General features: G+C 44.2%; 1 protein-coding gene across 2 annotated transcripts in view; it reads left to right on the top strand.

The window, feature by feature from the left end:
* LOC109487205 (neuropeptide FF receptor 1-like) overlaps positions 1-15,150 on the top strand; it is a 37,979-nt gene extending 22,829 nt beyond the window's left edge. For both annotated transcript variants that reach the window (XM_019791188.1, XM_019791187.1), the window contains exons 2-3: positions 2,559-2,658; positions 13,863-15,150. In XM_019791188.1, coding sequence (XP_019646747.1) covers positions 2,559-2,658; positions 13,863-14,799 — 1,037 coding nt within the window. In that variant the 3' untranslated portion in view covers positions 14,800-15,150. The remainder of the gene's footprint in view (positions 1-2,558; positions 2,659-13,862) is intronic.
* Positions 15,151-25,610: the final 10,460 nt, after the last annotated feature.

Genomic DNA, 25,610 nt, shown 5'->3' with positions numbered 1-25,610 from the left:
ATAACTCTCATAACTGTGCGGCGCCGTACGTGTGATTGGGGTGACCGTGAAACTCTCTGTAGCGGGAGGCTCTTCGGCAACTGTGCGAAGTCTTTGGCTGTCGGGGCGAGTTCTCGAGTTCTGTTGTGACCAGTTTTGATCGAGAAACGTACAAATATTGATCAGTGATCAGAGCACCTTTAACGTAGTGTCAGTGCCAAATCTCACAGAATACAATACAGGTTCGTTAACGGAAATTCAAATTCTGCACCATTCTTGAAAACCTGATTACAGAAACGGAGATGATGGTGATGCTTCAAACTGATTCTTGGCGCCCTCTGTCTTTTTCTTCAGATTCTTTCTTAGTGATACAAAGACCCGCCGGTAAATGATGTATAGTTCAGTAGTTTGCGGGAAATCCCAGCAGAACGACTGATTTCCTGATGCGATTTCTCCTCGTCACGAGTGTTGTTTGACCCATTGTTCTCACCTCCCATGGAAGTAACAAGAGTGATCACTATCGCACCTGCGAGAGAGGAGGAGATAGATTGGCGCATTATTAGATCAGAACGCCCGGAAAGAAGTCCATTATGTCTTCATCCAGCAACCAGATTTATCCCCAGCTTGGCGGCCATTAGGAACATTCTTCACCGCCTGCCCGAACTGTGATAACTGAGTTCCCGTCGCTGAGCTGACAGCGGCGTTGACAAGACAAACAGCTCTTCCATCTCCCGGGCAGGCTTCTCTTTATACCCACCGTTCTCGTGTTGGTCTCCCCTGGCAGAGGCTTCTGTAAGCAGACTTTAATCGTCTGGGCTGATTTACTGCGAGAGTCAGACAGAAAATCTCTCCTTCCGACATGTCAACAGATCCTAATACCGAGACAAATCGCGCGCGGGCAGGCCAATGCGCTATAGGTAGATGATAAGAAGCCGCTGTCAGTGTTAACCGCAGTCTGCTAGCTGCAGGCCACTTGAGCGGCCGAAAATAAACATGAACATGCGAGCTTAGCTTACTGAAGAGCGAATACCACTAATGGATTTTCCTACCTTGATATATGGGAATTATGTCAGAGTAAAGTGGTCTAAAGTTATCTGAGTTCTAGGCCTTGAAAAACACACATTGGCAGGGTAGCCAAACCTCTAAAGTGTCCATTTAGCCTTCAGCATTTGGCTATTTTTCAAGTAGTTTCTGGTAGTTACTGAATAATGGTAACGAAACCGTATATAGTCAGAACAGTCACGAACTGTTTAAAATTTAAGTTTTGGTATGTAGTATCATCGTTGGAGTTTCCTCACATTGCCGCCTCTGCCAATGTCTCCAGGTTCAAATTTCACAAGGAAGTTTTCGATCTTTGCCAGCTAAGAGCATCATGAATTCGACTCACGGAAAAGGAAAATTCCAGGCGAGTGAACAGACTAAGACGGCAGTTAGTTTTGGCAGCCCTCTCTCTTTTACAAACTTAAAACTCCACCGGTTAATCACCCTCTTCTCATCTTCCCCTCTCGCTGCCCTTTGGCAGGCGGTGAGGCCTAGGAAAAATGTTGTGTTTCCTGTTTTAGTCCTGAAAAAAGTAGGTCGGTAGGTAGGTATTATCTTTTTTCTTTTACCTTGGCGACCTCTCTCTATATATATGTAGCTAGTGAAACATTCAAGACAGTTTAACAAAGTAAAACTTGCACGAGGACACTTATATTTTCATTTTGTACAACGTTTCTTCGCTGAAGTGTCAGATCATGGAGCTAGAAATGGTTGATCAGCTCGAAAAAAAATATGTCCCTTGCTTAGCAGGTTTTTCTAGGGTCGCTCGGGAAACACGAAACACAACATTTTTCCTCGGCCTGATGAGTTACCGCGAACCCCGGGTAAAGTGGCAGCCCGGGAGCGCGGCAGTTCGCTAACCTGTTATCTCTCCTCACACGCGCTCGCTGGCGTCAGGAAAATGAGGCCACATCATCATTTGTTCTACTGTATCTGCAACACACATACAGTAAACGAGTGTTTCGTCCTTCTCAAAGTGAAATAACTACTTCCCACCCTTGCCACGACTAACATGAAGCTTTCACTGTAATCTACATTGTACGATTGTTTCAGTAAGCCTACGTCTAGACCGATTTCTTCAAGGGCACACTGTGTTCTGGGTTTTCGGGTTTATAAACCTGCTGAATCTTAGAGCTCTCCAGTGTCACTGACGAAATTTCGAAAGGTAGTGGACGCTACCTGAAACGTCTGGCCGTTTCCAAAAGCATATCCAGTTGCTTGAGTGACTGTTTTTATGTTTGCCGAAGGAAAACCTATTGTTTTTGCTCTGTTTCCTCTTCTTCTTCTCCAAACAAATAAGGTCAATGACCTAAACCAGACGTCTGTCACCATGGTAACTGGTATTGGGTTACATCATGTTGCAATTTTATAGCAGGAGGGATTTAGACTCCTGTCACCATAGACATGAATGTGTTTGAGTAAGAATTATCAGAATAGACTATATGCGAAGGTAAACAATATGCATTTGCTATGCAAATGTTTGCTTCTCTTATTACCTGGATGTCTAACCTTCACCGACGTACTCTGTTCTCTTACAGAAAACATGGTTGGCGACTTCATGTGCCGAGTGAAGAACCTGGCACAGGGACTATCGGTGGCGTCTTCCGTCTTCACTCTGACGGCAATAGCTGTCGATCGGTAAGTACCCACTTTCTTAAGTGCCTGTCACACAGTCACGAATTTGGCCTCCCGAACGCTAGCCGAACGCCTGCCAACAATGGTTAGGAATAGGTCGTAGCAAAGTCGTTTGGTGTTCGCGAGTTCGGCTACTAGTACTTACTTCAGAACAATATTTGGAGGGCAAACAGAGACTGATTAGACATCGAATCACGTCCAGAAGCTCTTGTTCAAGTTTACAAACTCCATTTGAAGGGTTCTGTGCTATCTCAAGATCACTAGATCTATGTATGTATCCTTTGACATGTCACCTCCAGCTGAAATGGCTTGGAACCTTAAGAAGTTCTTAATATAATAAGCTTGACAAGTTTGAAAACTCCTTTTGATGGGTTGTGAGCTCTCTCTGATGCATTCTGTGACATGCCACTGTCAGCTGACACGATTTGGCATATCCACAAGTTCTTGTTCAAGTTTAAAAACTGCCTTTGGTGGGTTCTGTGCAATATCTAGATCTATGGGTGTATTCCCTGACATGCCATCACCAACTGAAATTGGTTGGAACCTTCAGATGTTCTTAGCTTGCCAAGTTTTGAAAAGCTCCCTTTGACGGATTCTGAGCTCTGAGCTCTCTCTGAATGTATTCTTTGACATGCCACCGACAATTGAAACGTTTTGGCACATCTACAAGTTCTTGTTCAAGTGCCTTTGTTGAGTTTTGTGCTACATGTATCTCCAGATCTATTTCTCTGACAATCCTCCGCCACAACTGAAAAGGTTTGTGGATGTAACATCCAGAATTTCTTGTTCAAGTTTGGAAGCCTCCCTTTGATGGATTTTGTGTTATGCCTGAAGAGCGAGCCAGCTGAAGGCGTTTGGCACGCACAGTTCTCGTTAAAGTTTGTAAACTGCCTTTGAAATGAGATCTGAGCTCTCTTTATGGATGCCTTTTTAAAGCTTTGACATGCCACTGTCAGCTGAAACGATTTGGCACATCCACAAGTTCTTGTTCAAGTTTAAAAACTGCCTTTGTTGGGTTCTGTGCTATATCTAGGTCTATGAATGTATTATTTGAGATGTCACCGCTAGCCAAAAACGTTTGGAACTTTCAAAAGTTCTTAGCTTGCCAAGTTTGAAAAGCTACCTTTGATGGGTTCTGAGCTCTCTCTATGAAATTGTATTCTTTGACATGCCACCGACAGCTGGCACGGTTGGTTCGGCACGCCCAGGAGTTCTTGACAAGTTTGAAAACTGCCTTTGATGGATTTGGTGTTATCTCTATGAATGTCTTCTCTGACACGAAATGACATCAGCAGCTGAAACCGTTTGGCTTGCTGATGGAGCGTCCAAAATCGATATTCTCTCGGATTTCATACAGGCTTACCGCTGAAAACAGCTCCGATGCTACTGTGCTCACTTATGCCATTTTGCACTTATCTTCGTGACTAAAACCCAATTTTGAGATAGCTTAAAATCGAGTGAAAGTGCGTCAAAGTTAACAGTAATATATCGACAAACTCTCAGCAGCCTTACCCCTTCTATTGAAGCTCGCAGATATCAGCGATGAACTGTCAACGCGAAAATCTGCTTTGATGCGGTAACATTGGGGCGGTCGATACAAGGGATTTCTGCAAAGCCGGCGAGGAATATCTGGGATAGAGATGGGGCAGGGAGATATAATATCATAGAGATGGAGTAAGGTGACCTCTGCCGATGTTAGTTGGTGTGTGTGTGTGTGTGTGTGTGTGTGTGTGTGTGTGTGTGTGTGTGTGTGTGTGTGTGTGTGTGTGTGTGTGTGTGTGTGTGTGTGTGTGTGTGTGTGTGTGTTACTTAGTACTTTATTTGCAAAGTCATGCCCGAAGGCTTCAAACATGGCATACCTTTGAAGATACCTTACTTGGGGTATATATAATGTGTGTGTGTGTGTGTGTGTGTGTGTGTGTGTGTGTGTGTGTGTGTGTGTGTTACTTTATTTGCAATCTCATGCCTAAAAGTTACTAGCCTTACAGTCAAAGATGCTCCATTACAACAATAGGGAACAGACAACTACTGTCTATCTCATACTTATAGTTTAAGTTATACTACTACTACGCTTGATATTAAGAGGTTTGAATTCCAGGGTCTAGCATCCAGGCTACATTTGGGTGTGGTACTGCCATCCAATATCCACCTACTCACTACCCTTCTCCCACGCTCCCCTCTAGTTATCATCTCACATTACACGCACCGCCTGCAACAAGCGTCATTTTACGATTTCTGACGTATGTCATACATTCCGTTAAACATTCCGTCATATTACTCAGCCAGGGGGCAACTTGTCAACTTTCTTGATGTAAAATGTCTTCTCGCGAACAAGCAAAACAGAGTACTTAGGATGCAGAAAACGTCTCTTTCCCATACATACAACCTTACATCGCACCGGAGCACTAACTTAAAGGGTCTTTATACATGGTAGGATGGATCCCTACAATCGTTAGCTTGTTATTTTATCTCCAGGGTTAAATGAACGGTAAACTACCCCCGGCTCCAGGTCAATGGGGTGATCTGGGGTGACCTTGGGTGAGCACAGAATCGGAAAAGGAACATTAATGACAGTCGTGAAGTTATCGTCTCACATTGCACGTGTCGCCTCCAACAAGCGTCATTCTACGACGTATTTCTGACGTATGGAAAACATATTATACATAACTCCGCCAGGGGGCAACTTGTCAGCTTTCGTGACGTAAAATATCCTCTCGAGAACAAGACAAACAGAGTCTCTCGTATTTAGGATGCAAGAAAGGTCTCTATCCCATACAACATTACAACACACCTAAGCACTAAGGGTCATCATGTACGCTAGAATGAGTCACTACAATCGTTAGCTTGTTATTCTATCCACCAGGGTTAAATGAACGGTAAACTACCCCCGGCTCCAGGTCAATGGGGGTGATCTGGGGTGACCTTGGGTGAGCACAGAATCGGAAAAGAAACGTTAACATTTATATGACAGTGGTAATAGAACCCCAAGCACGTTTACTGGCGGATGTACAGATATATGTTTGACGGCAGGAGGGATTTTGTTCTTATTTCTAATTCAGGTACAAGCGCGCCGAGTAAAAGGCTAATGCCAACCTTGACAGTTTGATATAAGGGTGTAACTCTTATATCATGGGGTGAAATGAGGATAGGCGTGCGTGTTTTCTTTTGTCCCTGGAAAGACTTGCCATGTTTAGCTATACCTCATCAATGCACAAGTGTTTTATTACATTGCTATAAAAGGGACGCGTTTCTAATATATCAACAAAAACCTTGAGCTTTCTATTGCAGTATTATGGAGTTTTGCACATAAATTTTACAATTGTGTGTTCTATATTAGGCTGTGTTGGTTTGATTATATGGATAGCATCCGCGCGCGCATGAATTTTCGTCCGTTTCAAAAAAAAAGTTTTTGACCATACTGTAAATCGTACAAAGCAGCTGCAAAATGAGTAAATATATGCCATAATTTGGAAAAGACTGTTGGAAAACGATTCAAAAAATCTATTCCAAAGATAAAGAAGAGAATGTGAAGAAATGAAAATGGAGACAAACTCTATTTACGTTCAACTTTCATGACCACGCACGCCTAATGAAGACAACTTTGTTTGCCAAACGTTTTTATTCGCACGCTCGCATCAGTTTGGAGGTTCCCGGAGGATATCATCCATATGATCAATTAGTTCAACATGGCCTAATTAAAAAATTCATTTTATGGATGTGTGCGCGCGTGCGTTAATCATTGGTTCTCCCATTAAAGAAAAAATCATTTGCGTCCCTGTCTTTAATTGCTCGATGAAACGCAACAATGCGCACACATCAGTAACAATGTCTTTCCTTTACAAAAAGTGCCGTAAAATTTGAATTAGAGAGCACCTCGTCGTAAACGTAAGCACTGGTGTCGTAAATACATATCATATCGCAAAACGTGCTGATGTTGTCCCGCTCACGCTGAGGCGTGGGGTCGCCAGATGATGTCATGGATGAAATTAAGATTGTGTCGCCCTCTGCCCTTTCAATTAGGACTACCCACGCAGGGAGGGTGTGTTAAACTGAAGGGGTGCACTGTCTTTACTATTCCCCAAGACACCTGTATAAAACACGGGGACTGTTACGACCCTGTAACAGTACTTTGCACCTACGTCGGTGAAGGTTAGACATCCAGGTAATAAGACACGCAAAAAAACAGTTACTCAAGCAACTGGATATGATTTTGGAAACGGTCAGACGTTTCAGGTAGCAGCCACCACCTTTCGTCAGTGACTTTTGAGTATACTTCGTGGGTACTTTCCTTTAAAAGTCCAACCTCCCTGTCGCTGCGGATTATGTAAAGACGAGGTACACGGTATGGAAATACAGCTAGGGAATGGATGTTTTCAAAGGGAACCCGGCTTTTAGCAGTGACCTATGCAGAGTAAACGGTAAGGAGCAGCAGTATTTCGCGTGCTCGCGGTCTCCTGAGGAAGTTAGAATAGCCTGCGGAAACCTGTGGCAGGCTTTTAGCGGTGACATGTGATGAAGAAAAGGTGCAGCGTCTGCTGATGGATTGATATAAAATGTCCGCGTTTTCACGGGATCAACTGTATCTAAAGCACCTGTCACACATTCAGCACCTTCCCCTGAACACCACCCGACCAAGGTTAGCTGAACTTTCTTCATTGATGTTTTCAGCAGTTTTGAGAGTGAAAAAAAAAAAAACGTTTCGGTGGTGAACGTTTTTAACGCAGTTTGTGTGACAGGGAGAAATTTGTACATCAACACATTTACAGTTAAGCCCCTGACACACATTCAGAACCTCCCCCGAACATACAGTCGACTAGGTTGGCTGTAGTTCGGGAGCAGTGTGACCAAATTTAGGCCACGCCTGCCGTTCTATACGAATCCAATCGAATTTGAGTTCAATTTGAGTCACATTTGACTGCCATCCATGCCACGACCGACTCACGAACACCAGCCGACCTTGGCTCAACCTCCGTCCATTCCCAAATGTTTCAAATATGTTGAAACATTCGGCTGAAAAGCAATATTGTAGTCAAAGAACGGTTAGAGGCTATATATTTCAAAAGTGTTGTAAGACATCAATATCAACTAGGCCGGGCTGCACTCATATAAGTTTATAACTTTTCAAAATGAAAGTTGCCCCAAGCGTTATATAGTTATATAGATAATACATCTTGAACATCAAACTTTCAGAGGACGTTTCTATCTCCCTGACGTCATTAACGCAGATGTTATATGTGCCCCGAAATTCCGGCGAGCATGGTAACGTTGTTCTTCATCAGATAATGAAAGCATGCCTGTCAGTGATAACGTGAAGGACTATACGTATGCCAGCCCGCAGATGATTCGTTCAGTGCTCGGATTTACAAGAAGTTATCCCGGTCATGATTCAGGCGGGTTTTCACTGCTGCGAATGGCCGGAGAATGTAGCTAGCCAGCTGGACTGGTATTCGTCACATAGATCGATGACCTTCCGGCGGGTTAAAATGTTCTAAATGGATGTAGAGTGCCTGTAGCTAACCCTGTACGGCCGGTAACAGCCTCTCACAGCCGTGTCAGGGTACATTAACATCGCAGAGATCTTTCAGCACGGCAGGCATGTCAGGACCTTTCTACTGACAATTGTAGAGTAAAGCTTTAAGTGGGAGAAAATGTGATTATACAGACAATTGTAGAATGTGAAGTGGACGAAATTGTACAGCGAAGTGATTGGAACATGTGATACGAATGAAAAACTGTGTCTGTGCTTCAGCTAAAAGTTAACTTTCTTTAAGTACTCGTACTAGCAGTTAAACCAAACCAACGCCCATTCGTCGTGATTTGGGAATTGAAAGGTAAGCATGAAACTAGCTGAAGACACGCACTGAAAAAAAAAATTTAAGTATTAAAACTTTGTATGCACACAAAAAGTAAACTTTCTGGGTAAATTATTGGGATGCCAAGTCTTCCCTACGTTTCTTTCCTTGTGGCGACCCTGTCAGACATAAAGCATGTGGACATGTCTGACGTAAGTGACTCCGCATCAGAAGTAGTACGCCGCATTACCAAAGTGTTAGCGGCTTCCAGGAGTTTCCCTTCTAACCCTTCCAGTCCCTGCATTGACGCACGATCTGCGGCGTCTTTAGCGCTCCTGAAAAAGGGGTCCCTAGGGGGTCAGACATCCCGTCTTAAGGCCACACCAAGTAAATTTTATGGATGACGTCCTTTGGAGACCCTAAATCTAATGCGAGAGGGCGAAAAAAAAACAAGAAGGGCCCTAAAAAACAAGATGCCTAGATTAGAAATATACTAAGAGACGACAAATGTTAGGACACAAATCGAATGAGGCGACACAGTGTAATAAGCAAGAAGTCTTTTATTCATCATCAAAACAGCAATAAATCAGGTGGAACAGCAGTTGTCGTCCTGTCCTGTTTTCGCGTTACGGGTTTCACGTCAATCTGACGATTTGCAGCACTGTCGTGACTCTTTGGTCATAGTTACGGGAAGCAGAATTTCTTGTTTTTTTTCTAGGAACAGGCCAAAATCAATGCGCGCGCGGACGTCATCCATAAAATTTACTTGGTGTGGCCTTATATAGACATGTGCCGTGTAGTTTGTGTGTGTGTGTGTGGGTGGGTGGATGGGTGGGGGGCATTCAACCCAGGGATAAAAATTCATTCCAGGAGTTTCGAATCTCCAGTTCCTGCATTGACGCACAATCCATGGCGTCTTAAGCGTTTCTGATTTTTCTGCAAAAGAGGTCCCAGAGGGTCGGTAGAGGGTCTTAGGCTCGTGGCGTGCAGTGTGTGTGTGTATTGGGGGGGGTTGAACCTAAGGATAAAGTGGATTCCAGGAGTTTCCCCTCTTACTCTTCTGTTTCTCCATTGACGCACAAACTAATGTTCCTGAAAAAAGGGGGTCTCGGAGGGTCAGTAGATATCCCGTCTTAGATACCCGGTGTGTGAGTTGGGGGGGGGGGGCATTGAACCTAAGAATAAAAATGGATTCTAGGAGTTTTCCCATGTAATTTTCCAGTTCCTGCATTGACGCACAATCCACGGCGTCTTTAGCGTCCCTGGTGTTTCTGAAAAAGGGGGTCCCAATGGGTCAGTATGAAGGTTACAAGTGTGTGTGTGTGTGTGTGTGTGTGTGAACCTAAGGATAAAAGTGGATTCTAGGAGTTTCCCATCTATCCCTTCCAGTTTCTGCATTGACGCACAATCCACGGCGTCTTTAGCGTCCCTGGTGTTTCTAAAAAAAGGGGTCCCAGAGGGTCGGTAGACATCCCGTCTGAGACACGCGGTGTTGAGTTGGGGGGGGGGGCATTTTGAACCTAAGGATAAAAGTGGATTCTGGGAGTTTCCTTCTGCCCTTCCCCGTTCCTCCATTGACGCACAATCCCTGGCGTCTTAAGCGTCCCTGATGTTCCTGAAAAAGGGGGGTCCCGGGGGGTCAGACTTCACGTCTTGTGAAATTGGGATAGGTGAGGCTTTGAACCCAAGGAAAAGTGGAAGAGAATCCTAAAGTCCTTGGCAGTAAGACCTTGATTCACTTCGACTTTTAGCAGCGCTTTAACACCAGAGTCTGTTCGCGTGTGTCTAAATTGCACCCCAAGCGTTAAGCACTTCCGCCAACAACTCCTGGCGTCAAAATATCGTTCTTCATGTTTTGAACCACAGCAAAATGTGGAGGCGAATCCGGCAGACCTTGGCAGTACGACTTAATTTCATTCACCTCGACCTTCAGCGTAGCATTTACACTAGCCTGTGCTTTGTGTGTGTCTAAATTGTACCTGAAGCGCCACAGACCACTCCTGGCGTAAAATATGTTTTTCTCCATGTTTTTAACCCAAGACAAGTTGAGGCGAATCCTACTTAGACCTTCCTGGCACAACCTTGGCTAACCTCGACCTCAGCAGAGCTTTAACACTAGCCTGTTCGCGTGTGTCTTAATTGTACCTGAAGCACCACCGACCACTCCTGCCGTAAAACATTACTTTCTCCATGTTTTGAACCAATGCAAAAAAAGTGAAGGCGAATCCTACAGAGCTTCCTGGCACGACCTTGATTCACCTCGACCTTCAGCGTAGCTCTAACACCAGACTGTTTGCGTGAATCGAAATTGTACCTGAAGCGCTGCCGACCACTCCTGGCGTAAAACATCGCTTTCTCCATGTTTTGAACCCAAGAAAAAAAGTGACGGCGAATCCTACAATAGTTTATCGGTACGACCTTAATTCACCTCGACCTTCAGTGCAGCTTTAACACTGTTCGTGTGTGTCTAAATTGTACCTGAAGCACCACCGACCACTCCTGCCGTAAAATATGGTTTTCTCCATGATTTTAACTTAAGACAAAAAGTGAAGTCGAATTCTACAGACCCTCCTGGCACAACCTTGGCTAACCTCGACCTCAGCAGAGCTTTAACACTAGCCTGTTCGCGTGTGTCTTAATTGTACCTGAAGCACCACCGACCACTCCTGCCGTAAAATATGGTTTTCTCCATGATTTTAACTTAAGACAAAAAGTGAAGGCGAATCCTACAGAGCTTCCCGGCACGACCCCGACACACCTCGACCTTCAGCATAGCTTTAACAGAAGCCTGTTCGCGTGAATCTAAATTGTACCTGAAGCACTGCCAAAAACTCCTGGCGTAAAGCAGGATTTTCTCTATGCCATATAGCATCACAATTAATCTCCAAGCAGATTCTGAGGGGAAAGGGGAGTCTATACTGGCCTCCTGTAACCATTGGCCACCCCAGCGGTTACAGGAGACCAATGGACACAGGAGGCCGATGCATATGGACTCACCTTGCCCCACAGAATCTGCTTGGAAGTTGGAGATTACATTACAATACCCAAGGCCGTGTTTACACAAAATCTGTCTCTTGCTGGCTGGGGTTAATTGACAACCTTACCTGGGGCGGGCCGGCCGCTAGGAGCGCGATTTTAAGTCAGGCTCAGACCCAACGCCCTTCCTGTAATGTATGGGATTACAGCTTTGCGCTGGATTACAGCTTAAGCCAGGCTATAGCTACATGCACAGCGCCGTTACTGTAAAGTATGGGGTGGCAGGTTCGTTGGCCTGCAGTGATGGCAGCACGAAAACAGCGTGTCGCTGTACGTGATTGCGAACTGGGAGGTTAAGTCCAGGGACATTGCCAATCTGCAGTCTAATGAAACCTACCAAGCTGATGACATGGTTGTGAGATTGTGCTTGTTGTGGAGGTTGTGAGATAACATTACACCAAAGAAATAAAGACCGCACCTGGTAAAAACACCTAAAACACGCCAAAAGTAATACTAGTATAAGCCGAAGCCTATATATACACCTCTGCATGCATAGTAAGGCTGTATTGCTCGGGTTTAGGAGATTTATTCTTCACACATTGATCGACCCCATTGTAACTGTAGATTTGCGCTGTGGTTGTTCATGATCCTGGATTGACAAGTGTTTTGTAGGTAGCAGGATACAAAGACTTTAGGATCACTTAACACAGCTGCAGAAAGTTTCTCTCTCTCTCTCTCTCTCTCTCTCTCTCTCTCTCTCTCTCTCTCTCTCTCTCTCTCTCTCTTTCTCTATGTGAGAGAGAAAGTCTATGTCTTTGATATATATTTACCATGGTCAATATTGAATGAACTAGGCCATGTACTAGTAGCGAATCATCTATTTGGTGTTTAGAAACACAAAGCTAAGGCAGAGAACGATTCACCTTCACAGGTCAATCAATGGTTTTTACACACCGTAAAATATGTACACGTACACTCTCCAGAAAATCATAATGCTTGGAACATCATAAATATAAATCACAACTCGCTTTAACCGGCAAGATACATTATTACATTTATATTGTAACAAACGCGGCCCAACAGTTGTCTTATATTATTGTGTGACGGAACATTTTCCGTAGCGCATCGCTGCTCCCAATTTCGGAGGAAATTATGAGCGATGATCCTGGAGCCCGCCTCCCGCAGGAGCTAATTGTGATGATGTAGTCAGGCAAACGGACTGATAGACAACCTCAGGAGGGTCTCATAAAGATAATTACCATCAAGACTCGTTTGTTGGTTCCGCGTGGAAGATAATTGGGCTTAATAAATCAGCTTAGTTTCTGCTAATAACTACGTTTCCATCAATATTCATCATGTAATTGTAAAGCCAGTGTCACATAGAGCCGACCATGGCCTCCCGAACACTATAGCTAAACTCAATCCAACTATGGTTAGGAGTAGGTCAGGAGCAAGGTCGGGTGTGGTTGGATGGTGTTTTTTTTTTATTCATTCACATAGAAAAAGGTACAAGACATGGTAGTGCCGCACTCAAGTGGAAAGTACTTATGTTTACGGCACCACTAAATAGATACATATAAAAAAGAAAAAAACAAACGCAACTTTGAGACAGGCAAAAACAGTAAATACAGGAAATTCAAAAGCGCAAGTCCGGTTCCCCACCCAATGATAGATGATGGCAAAGAGAGGACACAATACATAGATAACAAAGGGGGAAATTGAAATCTTTTAAAAACGTAAGTAATAATATATTGGAGTTAACAACTGATGAGAATGCAGGACTGCCACGGAGTAAAAGGTCAGTTTTTGCGGTTGGATGGTGTTCGGCGAGGTAGGCTACTGTTCGGCTGCGCCAGCCGAATGTTCATGTTTGATACAATAAGTAGAGAGTCTTAGAAATTAATTTCAGTATGAGAAGGGATTTTTGATCATTTGTGTTCTATATCTACTAGTTGCTGAAGATGTGGTAATTTGACGTACAACTTCCTAGCGATTTACGATCGACATGATACCTTGTTGCAATGTACCTATCTACCACAAAGGGTCGTTACAGCTTGGCGGCAACAACTCTTCAATTCATTCAATCTATTCTTGGAAATTCACGTTATTTGATTTTAAAAAATCGAGAGACAATAGAACTTTGACTTAAATTTAACTCAAATCCGATAGAATTCAATTTGTATAGGTAAAGGTAGGTCAGATTGCTCCTGAACTTCAGCCAATGAGGTGGTCAAGGGAAGGTTCTGAATGTGTGACAGGGACTATTTTTGGTGACGCTTCATGAGTAGATCCTACTACATGTTGTACATAGTATTGAATTTGCCCAGAATATATTCTATAAAGCGTTGCTGCCATGAAAGGTCATCTGTGTTGGTAGTTATATGTTTCCTTTGACCAGTATTGACGTGAGAATAACTCTTTGTCTTTTTCTTCACACAGACACCGAGTGATCCTGCACCCGGAGAAGACGCGGATGTCGAACCGGCAGGCCATCATGGTGATCGTGGGGTCCTGGACGGCAGCCACCATTATCATGATCCCCCAGCTCGTCGTCTGCTACGAGAAGGAGGTCAAGATCGACGAAGTCACCTTCCTCATCTGTGGCGAATTCTGGCCGTCGAAGAGCTCACAGAAGGTCTACACTGCGGCTCTGTTCATCCTCTGCTACCTCGGTCCACTTCTCATCATCAGCGTGCTGTATTATAAGATCGCCATGCGGGTTTGGTTCAAGCCCAGGCCGGGAGAGAACAACGGCAGCAACAGGAGCACGTCCAGCAGGCAGGCCTGCCTCGGTAGCGTGTCGGAGCGGCGTGGGAGGGTGGTCAGGATGGTCATCACCATGGTGATGGTGTTCGCGCTGACGTGGCTGCCTCTCTACGTCTGCTGGCTTATGGAGGAATACGGCAGTCTATCACAAATGCAGGAGATCTCCCTCCATCACTACGGCTACCCCATCGTCCACTTAGTAGCCTTCTCCAACAGCTGCATCGACCCGCTGGTCTACGGCATCTTCACGGCGAATTTCCGGCAGATTTTTAACCGTGGAGGAAGAGGAGGCAGGGGAGGGGCCGGGAACATCCGGGCCACCCACCCGACCGGCCCGGACTTCGCCATTTCGCCCCCCAGCGGAGGGAACTCCAACTTCCGGTGGAACCTCTTCGCCGGAAACGCGAGGCATGTCGGGAGCACGCCGAACAAGCCCTCCTCGGGTGGGTACTCCACTGCGCGCACCTCGCCCGACTTTAACAACGCGGCCACCAGTTTCAGCCTGTTCACCATGAACCCCAGTCCGCTGAACGTCAAGAACAACGACATAGACCTAGACGTGTTTCTACCTCGGGTGGAAACCGCAGAATCTGTCAGCAACCTCGTGTAAAACACTAGAGAGAGAAACCAGATGGTCGTACCACTTCATCGGCCTCCTTCCGTCTGAGTAGACGATGGGCTTGGCACTGGAGGGGTCTGGCACCGTCTCTGGTGGCTGAACAGGCCTATCCGTGAATGGCAGACTCTGCCACATGTTGAACAGGTGAATGTGGTGGTGTTGGAAGTGGCTGCATGGTCTCTGCCGGCGCAGGTCTCTCAGTACCTTCGTACCACTTAGGATGCTAGTAAACCTGAACAAACTTACAGTTATTTCAGAGCATATTTTTCGCGATAGAACTGCTTCGAAGTCTAACTTTAGATGACATTCGAAACGATACATGTTCTTGACGTGGTTGGACGTGACCTGGACCAGACGTCTGTCACCATAGTAACTGGTACTGTAGCAGACACTCTGTGGTGTTGGGTTACATTATGTAGCAGGACAGTACTGGAAGGGCTGGTCACCATACACTAGTATATGGATGTGTTTGAGTAAGGAAAAACAGAGCAACAGTATGTTAGACTAGACCATGCGAAGGTAAACATCGTTTCTAGTATTACTAGTACTACGAGGTGAACTGTCTGCGGTACTTTGTAGGATGTGATTGGCAGTGAGGTGGACAATTCCACATAGCCCCATGGCCGGGAAGCGATCAACAAATTCCAGCCAAATCCTAGCTCGGCTCAAACCCAATTCATTACAAATCTTCAGGCAGATCTTTTGGTGGCTATAAGACAGTAGCAAGTTAGCAAGAAGGTGCTACATATTGTCATTGGCAGAACAGTATGAAATGCGCGAAAAAAAAAACTAGAGAAGACAAGGAAAGCCCAATAAAAACGCCTAAAACCGCGTCAAAAATAAGCCGAAGTCTAATTCATAACCAAGCCATGATATCCAGATATTTCTTCTTTTCCGTTTAATCCCCTGGAAATTTAGGATTCGGTCACCAATGGTGATTAAATAGTCGAGGATTCAAATTTGTGCCAATCCGTTCTGTACATACTGTAGGTCACCAGTAAAAAATTTGAATCAGATGTGTCTTGGCGCGATGCCAATTGTATCAATGTTTTAATGTTGTATATACTGTACAGAAAATTATTGAAATCAACAACATTCCAATATCCCTGCTCTAAGAAAAATGTGCCAAACAATGACTCAATGCTGTAGTTGCGAAGAAAAACTCCAAGACCACCCATCTCCTGGCCCTGGTAACATGGTTAAATATAGCGGAACAAATTGTCTGGTGACAGCACCATTAAACTAGCCATTACGACAGCTGCTTTCACGTCGTAGCCTTACCAGTTTCCAGTAATTTCACCACAAAGTACAGTCCTACATGTGCACCATTTTACACAAGGGTGATCCGAAGTGTGTAATCTGCCGTGTGTTTGTCAGATACGGACGTAATGGGAAAAGTTATCACAAACCATTTGCGTTAAAGACTGTTTTACGTGCTATCTGCACTCAACAGGGACACGAAAACCGCTCCTGACATATTGTATGTGGCCTTGTAAATTCATTATATAGCTTTGTTTTAGCTGTTACTTGTTTCGGAATTGAGGTGGCGGTTGTCGTATTAACGATAACGATCTAATGGTCTGACGTGAATCTTGAAAATATGAACATCAGTTTTAAAATGGATGTAAATCGTTTACAGTACAATGGTTTAGATTATCTGTGAAACCCCGTCGAGAATAACTTGACTTAACTTTATTTGGATACAATATTAGCTTATGTCATTCTAAAGCCTGTGGATTTTTGATGAATGTTGCGAGAAATAATGTTTAACTGGTGTACATTGAGCTTTCAGTCGGCTGAGTGATCTGAATATTGGGACAGTCTATTGTAATCTGGATCTGAAATGAGTTGTGATTGCTCCTGGGGAGAATGAGAGAACGAACAACATTTATTTGAATTTAACCGGTACAAAATGTACTCAAGATCGGCAACGAAGAGGGTGCGTTTACTAATCAGGTACAGTACTTTAGTCAGGACTATACGGAATCAGACCTTGAACTTTCTTAATCAGCACAAAAAGGCTTACCGATCTCAGTCTCTCAGATTTTTGACAAAGAAAACCCACGCTACCCTACTCTACGCTGGTCGTGTACGAAATATATTGAGTGTCAGGTTTACGTACTTGTACATAATGTGTCATACACTGTAACATCTCCGCTTGTCCAGGTTTGCAATGCCACTATTTATGTTGACTGTTGTACATAAATTTCGATGGTTTTGTTGGAAGCTAGTATGAGCAAATTGTTATTTTTAGATATTTTTAGAAAGATGCTCTATAGCTATGTCTCCTATATACAAAATGCTACTCGTATATGGTCAATGAAGTTGTTGTTTGTTGTATACACGTGTTACTATCGATGTTGTTTTTCGTGGGATGATATAACGTTGTTACTGATATTTCTTTGTTCACACAATAATATCTGTCTGTAGTGAACGATGTAGCTGCTTTGCCTTGCATGCCGTATGAAGTATACTCACCGCAGCACAACACTCGCAATTGTTTGCTTTGCCATATGAAATATCATGATAATTTATCTTCTAGTCAGAAACTTTATGTATAAGAAACTTGTGATCACTTAAGTCTTTTATTAACGCTGTAGTTGGTTGACGATATTACTCAGGAGTGAGTGAGGTTGACGTTTAAATCAATCGCCAAATATTGAAAATGGAATGAAAAATTCTCTGAATTTGCAAGTGTTGCAAATCAACTTTATTGCATACACTTTCTAATAATCCACATCGTAAATGATGTGTTGCTACGTGAATAACTAGAACTGCATACAATCATGCCTTTCTTCGTTATATTTAGTGAGGAAATATTAACGAGTATAGAAAATGTGTAAGAAAGTATAAGAAAAAAGATACCACAAAGAAATCTAGGATTTAGGAAAGTCCTCCTCATTCACTCTCTGGGTAATGAAGAAGGTTTACTACTATTTAATGGTCTGCATTTTCCTTATTTACTGCACCACATATCCGTGTATGTACGTCTGTATGGTTTGGTTAATGGATAAGGTGTTGTAATAAAAATCCATGACCTAATTACATCGCATCATTTTTCCTCCCTAATACATTAACAGAACAGACTTACTACAGTGACGATTCACTTACTAGACCAGGCAGAAATGAATTAAAGAAAACCGAGAAAGAAAGGAAGAAAACCAAAGAAAATCAAAGAAAGGGAGAAGTCAAAAGGGAAGAATAAAATCACCAGAGAACATGAGTTACTCAGTCACGTGTGCCCTTACCTCGTGTACAGTGTATATGTCGCACGTGGCGGCCTTAGTGTTTATACATGTGTCTGTGATGGGTCTGTACGCCACCCTCTGACGGAGAGTGAAACATGAGGAACGGAAATTGTATCTGTGGAAGAAATACTACAGCAAAATTGAGTGCATAAAAAGATGAATATTGCCCGTTAGTTTATATAACCATTTAGACAATTCGTCTGGGGTAAAAAAGTGTGTCACAGATCGACAACACGTGGCAGTTCTTTTTAGAACATTTCATTGCTGCTACAGACTATTTTTTCTGCTACAAATTTACTTGCATTCAATAACACACTATTTTTTTGCTACAAATTTACTTGCATTCAATAACTGAACTCTTAACAGCTTAAAACTTGTTCCAGTTCGTTGTTAGGCGTGCAGTGCTAAATGCTAGTTGCCCCCTAACTCACAAGGTTGTGAGTTAGAAGAATGTCTGTATATGTAGATAAGGCCACACCAAGTAAATTTTATGGATGACGTCCGCGCGCGCATTGATTTTGGCCTGTTCCTAGAAAAAAAAACAAGAAATTCCGCTTCCTGTAACTATGACCAAAGAGTCACGACAGTGCCGCAAATCGTTAGGTTGACGTGAAACCCGTAACGTGAAAGCCTGAGGCTATTGACAGGATCGTCCTGTCAATAGCAGAAAATATTGCACTGCTGACAGGACGATCCTGTCAATAGCAGAAAATACTGCACTGCTGACAGGACGATCCTGTCAATAGCAGAAAATACTGCACTGCTGACAGGACGATCCTGTCAATAACAGGAAATACTGCACTGCTGACAGGATCGTCCTGTCAGCAGTGCCATTTTTTGGCACTATTGACAGGATTTTTTAAATCTTCCATTTTGGGCTGTATTGACATGATTTCTTCATGTTTTAATTTTTTAACCATGTTTTCATTTTTTCAGTCAGAAGGCATATGCTACTGTACTGTAGATTAGGCGTTTCACGATGGCGGCTATCATCGCGTTAACAGCTAGTTATTATCATTACAGAGTACTCCAGCAGATACATGTCAAAACTAGACATGCTCAAAATATAAATACAGGCGAATTTCACGCATAAGCTGTCTGAAATAAGAAGGCAGTTGTGTTTACATAGTTTTTCGAGTAAACAGGCGGGCAAACTTTTTGCGAGCTGTGATTGGCCAAAACTCCCCCCCCCCCCGGCCGATCGATACGTCTGCTTGGATCTTGCATGACAATGGAATCGAAACCGGCATTGGAAAGGGCATCCACAAATTCTATGGCATTGTCTGTATAGTTGAAATTTATGTTATGTACCAGTAGATGCCATACTTTGTACGCTGTACTATTGTTGTGCAATAAAGTTATCATTTATGTCTCCTCAATATTGGAACAGGACTCCTACCCGGCCTGAACAACTCTACTCTACTCTACTCTACTCTAATATGATGATGACATTACGCAATACAGTTCTACAACTGACTGGACAGGAGGACCTAGAAGTAACAGTGACTATTTACGATTTAGATCCATTTAGTCTCCACCAGACTCTTTTGAAGTCTGAATAAATTGTAGAAATCGGCATAAAAAGAGTATAGCTAGCCAGGGGAGTTGGTCGGCCATAGAGGGTCGACTTTTTATTTTTTTCTACTATTTATTCAGCCTGCAAAAGAGTCTGGTGGAGACTACGCAGGGAATACCGTACTGTTGTGTTGCCCGCCTACTCGGCTGATCGGAGACCCCAGAGCCTGGGGGACCCCTTCACTGGAGAAGAAAATCCTACATGACCGAAGATCTACTCTATACTCTACATCAGTAAGCTATCACCTCGGGGTCCCCTCATGGACCAAGCAACACACGTCTATAAATAACTGAAGGAAGTCAATTTGCTGGAATTCGTCTATAGCACTGCTGTAGTTAGCCTGGATGGCATCCAGACTAGGCCATATTGTTTATACGGTGGCTGTTCTTGATTGCAGGGTAAGGTTTCGAGTAGACCTTGTCCGCCATCCTTTCACCCCGACGCTGTCTCGTACCCGCCGGTGGGCCGCTGTGTCATTCCCGCGGCGCCGGCCGTAATGGCTTACTGTCGCCCCGACTAGCCTCTACCAGGCACCGCGGATCGCTGGAAAAATAGTAGAAATTGGCCGAAATAAAGGGCGCTACCGAGCGGGGGATCAATGTATGCACGACGATCTGCAGGGGCCGCAGCGCAGGATCATAAAAAATGGCCTAATAGCATACATACTAGTAATAACACTACATAAGACCTACACGAACCAGCGCCCACCCCAAAATTTCCAGTATGAAATAAAAATACCAAAATTTTATCGATCCTGTCAATAGTAGAAAAATTTGCACTGCTGACAGGAAAAATCCTGTCAGCAGTGCAAATTATTCTACTATTGACAGGACGATCCTGTCAGCAGTGCAATATTTTCTACTATTGACAGGACGATCCTGTCAGCAGTGCAATATTTTCTACTATTGACAGGACGATCCTGTCAGCAGTGCAATATTTTCTGCTATTGACAGGACGATCCTGTCAGCAGTGCAATATTTTCTGCTATTGACAGGACGATCCTGTCAGCAGTGCAATATTTTCTGCTATTGACAGGACGATCCTGTCAATAGCCACAGGCAACGTGCCATGGGTAAAGAGCACATGCTTTGTTTCTGCAGGCCTGCAAAAAATGTGATGAAAGAAACAGGACAGGACGATAACTGCTGTTCCACCTGATTTATTGCTGTTTTGATGATGAATAACTTCTTGCTTGTTACACTGCGTCACCTCATTCAATTTGTGTCCTAACATTTGTCGTCTCTTAGTTTATTTCTAATCTAGGCATCTTGTTTTTTAGGGCCCTTCTTGTTTTTTTGCCCTCTCGCATTAGATTTAGGGTCTCCAAAGGACGTCATCCATAAAATTTACTTGGTGTGGCCTAACTAACACATAAAGCAAAGTAGAACTTCTGTTGCACCACATATCATCACCACATGTGACAGAAATGTAGCTCTCAAAAAATTGTCAGTGCTCACTTTTGATCTGGCTAAGTACTAAAATGCTGATATGAAGGCTTGAGCTGACATTATTTACTCTTTGTCGTAAATAGAACTGACCCTGTTCTGGGACTCTGCCGATTCATATGTGTCAGGCTTCGCGACAGCGGCATAAAATGTGCCTCTTGTATCTTCTTCCTTGGCCTGTCGCGGTGAGCCATTTTGATGGTTGCTGCCGATCTCCTCATACTCATGAATGGACGCGTTGTCGTCGTCCTCTTTAGGCGGATTCTGGTCAATTGCTTCTCTTTGGTCACCTCGCGGTTGTGACGCACATAAGACTGAACACGTTATGACCAGTGTCACCGAACCAGCAATGGCACAAACCAGAGCCAATAGCCCTAGGTTCCCACCGGATTCACTAGATAACCCGCCATTTAAAACGATCAAGTAGGAATCGTTGTCATTTACTTGCGGTGTTTCAACGTCTAAGATAACTGACTGGCTAGATACGACGCTACTCAAAGCTGTCGCGGTACATTCGACACTTTTGCCCAACCAACCACCTTCAGACGCGGGAACGGCTATCACAGACACTGTCCTACCCAGGAAGTTTTGACACATGTCATTAATTAGCATTCGACTTGTATCATGCTGCACGTTATGTTGAGAGAGGCACACGTAACCAGCCGTCAGGGTTCACTGTGTGTTCAACAGTCCAGCTGATGTTCTTTGGCACCCGGCTACCATTTTGTTGTTCAGCTCTACGGGGCAGTTCAAGCACAACGTTCCCGAAGAGTAGCCATGTCAGAGTGGGTTCACTCTCCCAGTACACCGTGCATGTCAGGACGGTTTCACCTCTTTCTGTTCGACTTTGGCTGAGGTTTACTAGCGGGGGAGGGCAGGGGAACTGTGCGGTAGTGTTAAACATGGTGGTGCCTGAGAGGGAAGGTGGGTAAGCACAAGTGACTGATTTCTTTACTTGTTTCCAAACGGAAGGACGTTGGGTCAGAAATAATGGGAATCGGACATGAGGTTTGAAACATGTGCAGCGGTACGGGTTATTGTCTAACTCCAGGACTTTCAGTTTCTCATTGTCAAGAAGTTCTTCTACCAAGTCAAAAGGGAAACGGCTGAGTTTGTTAAATGACAGAGACAGGCTTGTCAAACGTGTCATCCTCTTGATGACGTCTGCGTTCACGGCCTGTATTTGATTGTGTGTGAGGTTCAAAACCTCGATGTTGTTTGATTCCGTAAATACAGTCGTATCTACGGCGTTCAGTCGGTTGTAACCGAGGTGAAGTCTGCCTAGAAGAATGAGTGGGCTGAATGTTCCTGGGGATGTAGTCATAATGCGGTTTCGTGATAGCTCCAGCATGTACAGTACAGAAAGACCTTTGAAATAACCCGGTAAAAGTTGCGTGAGGTTGTTTCCAGCGAGATTTAATTGAGTAATTTGAGGCACATCTTCGAACGCACCATCTTCAATAACCGATATTTCGTTGTCGCAGAGCTTGAGACGCGACAAACTTCTTAGTCCCTTGAATGTATTTTTACTGACTCGTTTCAGCGAAGTTTGGGAAATCTCCAGTAGGCCTACTCCGGTCAGGGTAGAAAAAGTGTTCGGGGCGACCGCTTCCAGGTTAGGACTCGGTCCTATGTACAACTGCCCCACACTCACACTCGGGATATCGCGGGGTGTTAGGGCGGCAGACGGGTGACTATGAAGCCTTATTGTAGGGACACGAGGCACAGTCAAACAGGTGTCGAACAGGGTAACGGGCATGAGCGACACGTTTACAGAAACACAACTTGCCGCAGAGCGACCTCCACGGTTATTGTATGCAAGACGAGGCGTGCCATCCACCGAACAGATCTGACTTGCCATTGTACACGCTTCTGGGGTGTGATACTTTGGGATAGAAGAAAGAAAGAAAAACAGCACCGCTACAAACAGCATGTTGGCGAGCCCTTTTGATTTTTTCCCTCTCAAGACGATATATCTGTCAACCACTGAAAATAGAATAGAAAAGCGAATATAAGGGCATAATCTTAGAGGAAAGATGCTACATATGGATTTCAAGTAGATCTAAAATATTGCTCCGGTCAAATGTAAAAAAACGAGAGGACGTCCCTAACCGAAGCTAGGTACTCATTTACACCTGAGTCAAATAAAGAAATAGGGGTTAAGTGTCTTTACGAAGAACACAACAATGAGGCCAGCCAGGATTTAAACCCAGAACCTTCGGATACTGAGCCAACAACCCAAGACCACCTTGTCCCGCTCAAGATATTCTAATACGCAGTTCTGCAACACAATGACAGCGGACATACATGGACTGTGATTAATATACCTTACGGAAAGGTTCAGATGCTCCAAGCGGTTTCAACTGCAAGGTGCCGCCAACAACCTTAGCACAGGCGAGGAGCTGGGATCACGGATCGCGTTAGACGTGTGGTCTCTATCGTGTCGGGCTCTTTACGAAGTGAAGGTTTGGTTACGCCAAGGAGCCCTCAATAGACACGTGCGACACGAGATATTAGTCTGGCTCGGCAGAGAGAACACATGATGAAGGAAGTCTGGGAGATGTGATTGACAGCACTGGAAGTTACGTGATGAAAAGTCTGGAGGCCGCCGGCACAGAGCAAAAATAGGTTGGGTGAATGCCCTGAAGGTTTTTTTAAAACTTTCTTTCGTGCCACAGTGGCTTGAATAGCCGCTCGATTGTAGATTCTAGCAGGCTCCGGGAGGCGCCTGGAAAGAGTAGAAATTGACCAAAGAGAGAGATAACATGCCAGAGGGGTTTGTCTGCTGGGAGAGAACATTTTGGTCGATTTCTACTCTTTCTAGCCGCCTTCCGAAGCCTGGTAGAGACTAGCTTGATTCTATGGATGTCATTTGTTGTAAAAAAAATGAGCTGAAACTTCTGATACAGGAAAGGGGCGCAAAATAGAATAGTATATATTTTGAGTGCTGGGATCCGGAGAAACAGTAGCCTGGTTACCAAACCTATTATAGCTCCCGAGTCCTCTGACATCCTCTCCGCAAATAGGACTCGGAAGCTATAATAGGTTTGGTAATCTGTCCGGAGACTAAAAATACCACAGTACGATTGTATCGTGCAAAACAAGTTTCTCATCTGTGCTCTAGTGAGTTTTTTTTTTTTCAAACACGTGCAGCGCCCAGACTCATTAGAAGTACAAGGATACTGAGCACGTCACCTACTCTCCAAACAGAGGTTTGGGTACGTTTTAGCTTATTTTGGCGTGTTTTAAGGCTTTCGGGGTTTTTTTTGGGTTGGCGTATAAAAGATACCAGTGCAAAAAGAAAACCCGATAAAAAAAGCCTTAAGACACGCCAAAAATAAGTCCAAACCCAAACCTTTGCTTGGAGAGTATACGTCGCCTATATATCTATGACTCTGCAGCAAACATTGCATAAGGCTATATAGCCTTGAGTTGTCTCTGTTTCAAAAGGCCGAGGTCGGCTAGCTAGCGTACACGAGATCGAAAGATCACATGTTCGATTCCTGGCCATTCCTGGGCCAAATATGACTCAAATTTAACTCAAATTCGTCAAAATTCTTTTAGAAAGAAAATGTCATCGGGTGAAGTGCATCATCTAAGTTTGTAATTATGTTAACGGTTAGATGATCATTTTTATGGCATGAAAAGACGGTTTTAGAAAAAGTTTGGCAGCGTAGGATGGTTTGCCTTCACGGAAAGACTACCTCCATGATCTTACCATGCAACAAAACCGCCACCTAGCGGTCATAGCTGCAATAGCAGGAGACGTATTTTGTCCATCGTGTTCGATTCAGTCAATGCCTCTGCACAGATGATTCAGGGATTTTAACGCTGGCCTCCTTTACAGGCGTTCCAGGAGCGGGACGGATTTTTTTTTGGGGGGGGGGGGGCTTATTCAATTGCAACTTGCATGATTTCGTGATGAAACGTAGATCGCACGCTTTAGAAGCTCGCCAACCCTGGAATGCAATCCCTAGCTGCGGGAACGCCTGCGGCTACTTTAACGCTTCCTCTGGTATTCAGTCTAGACAATAGCCTCCTGTGCAGGCCTCCGGGCGGGCGAGAGTTTTGATACTACGCCTTGTAGAATTTTCAAGGCATTCTTATACATGTTTTTCCGGCCATCCTACAACCAGTCGCCCGGAGAAAGGTTGTAGGATGGCCGGCAAAAGAACGCGTTAGAAATTCTACAAACCGCAGTATCAAAACTCCCACCGCCCGGAGGCCTGCACAGGAGGCCTCCATAGCATGCCCAAAACGTGGGGGTTGGGGGTTCTCAGGGTCTTTTGGGACCTTTTATGTGCTATTTTCTGATTGCATATAGACAACATAGCCGGCCTGGTTGAATTAACCCCGTTTATAGAACTCGGCTGATCAGAAAACAGCCGAAGACAACCAAACCCCCAGTTCTGTAAGCCTGCTACGAAGGCCTGCATAGGAGGTTACTGCTAAACGAGACCTTCATGTGATGTGTGTGGGTATCGTTCCTATAGCTTATAGTTCCCCACAGTGAGTCCTTTGTGTTGTGCATTG

The sequence above is a fragment of the Branchiostoma belcheri genome, unplaced genomic scaffold, assembly GCF_001625305.1.
Source record: "Branchiostoma belcheri isolate BF01 breed outbred unplaced genomic scaffold, Haploidv18h27 scaffold86, whole genome shotgun sequence".
Taxonomy (NCBI): Eukaryota; Metazoa; Chordata; class Leptocardii; order Amphioxiformes; family Branchiostomatidae; genus Branchiostoma; species Branchiostoma belcheri.
The sequence above is the reverse complement of the archived record's forward strand: the minus strand, read 5'-3'. Positions and strand labels throughout refer to the sequence as shown.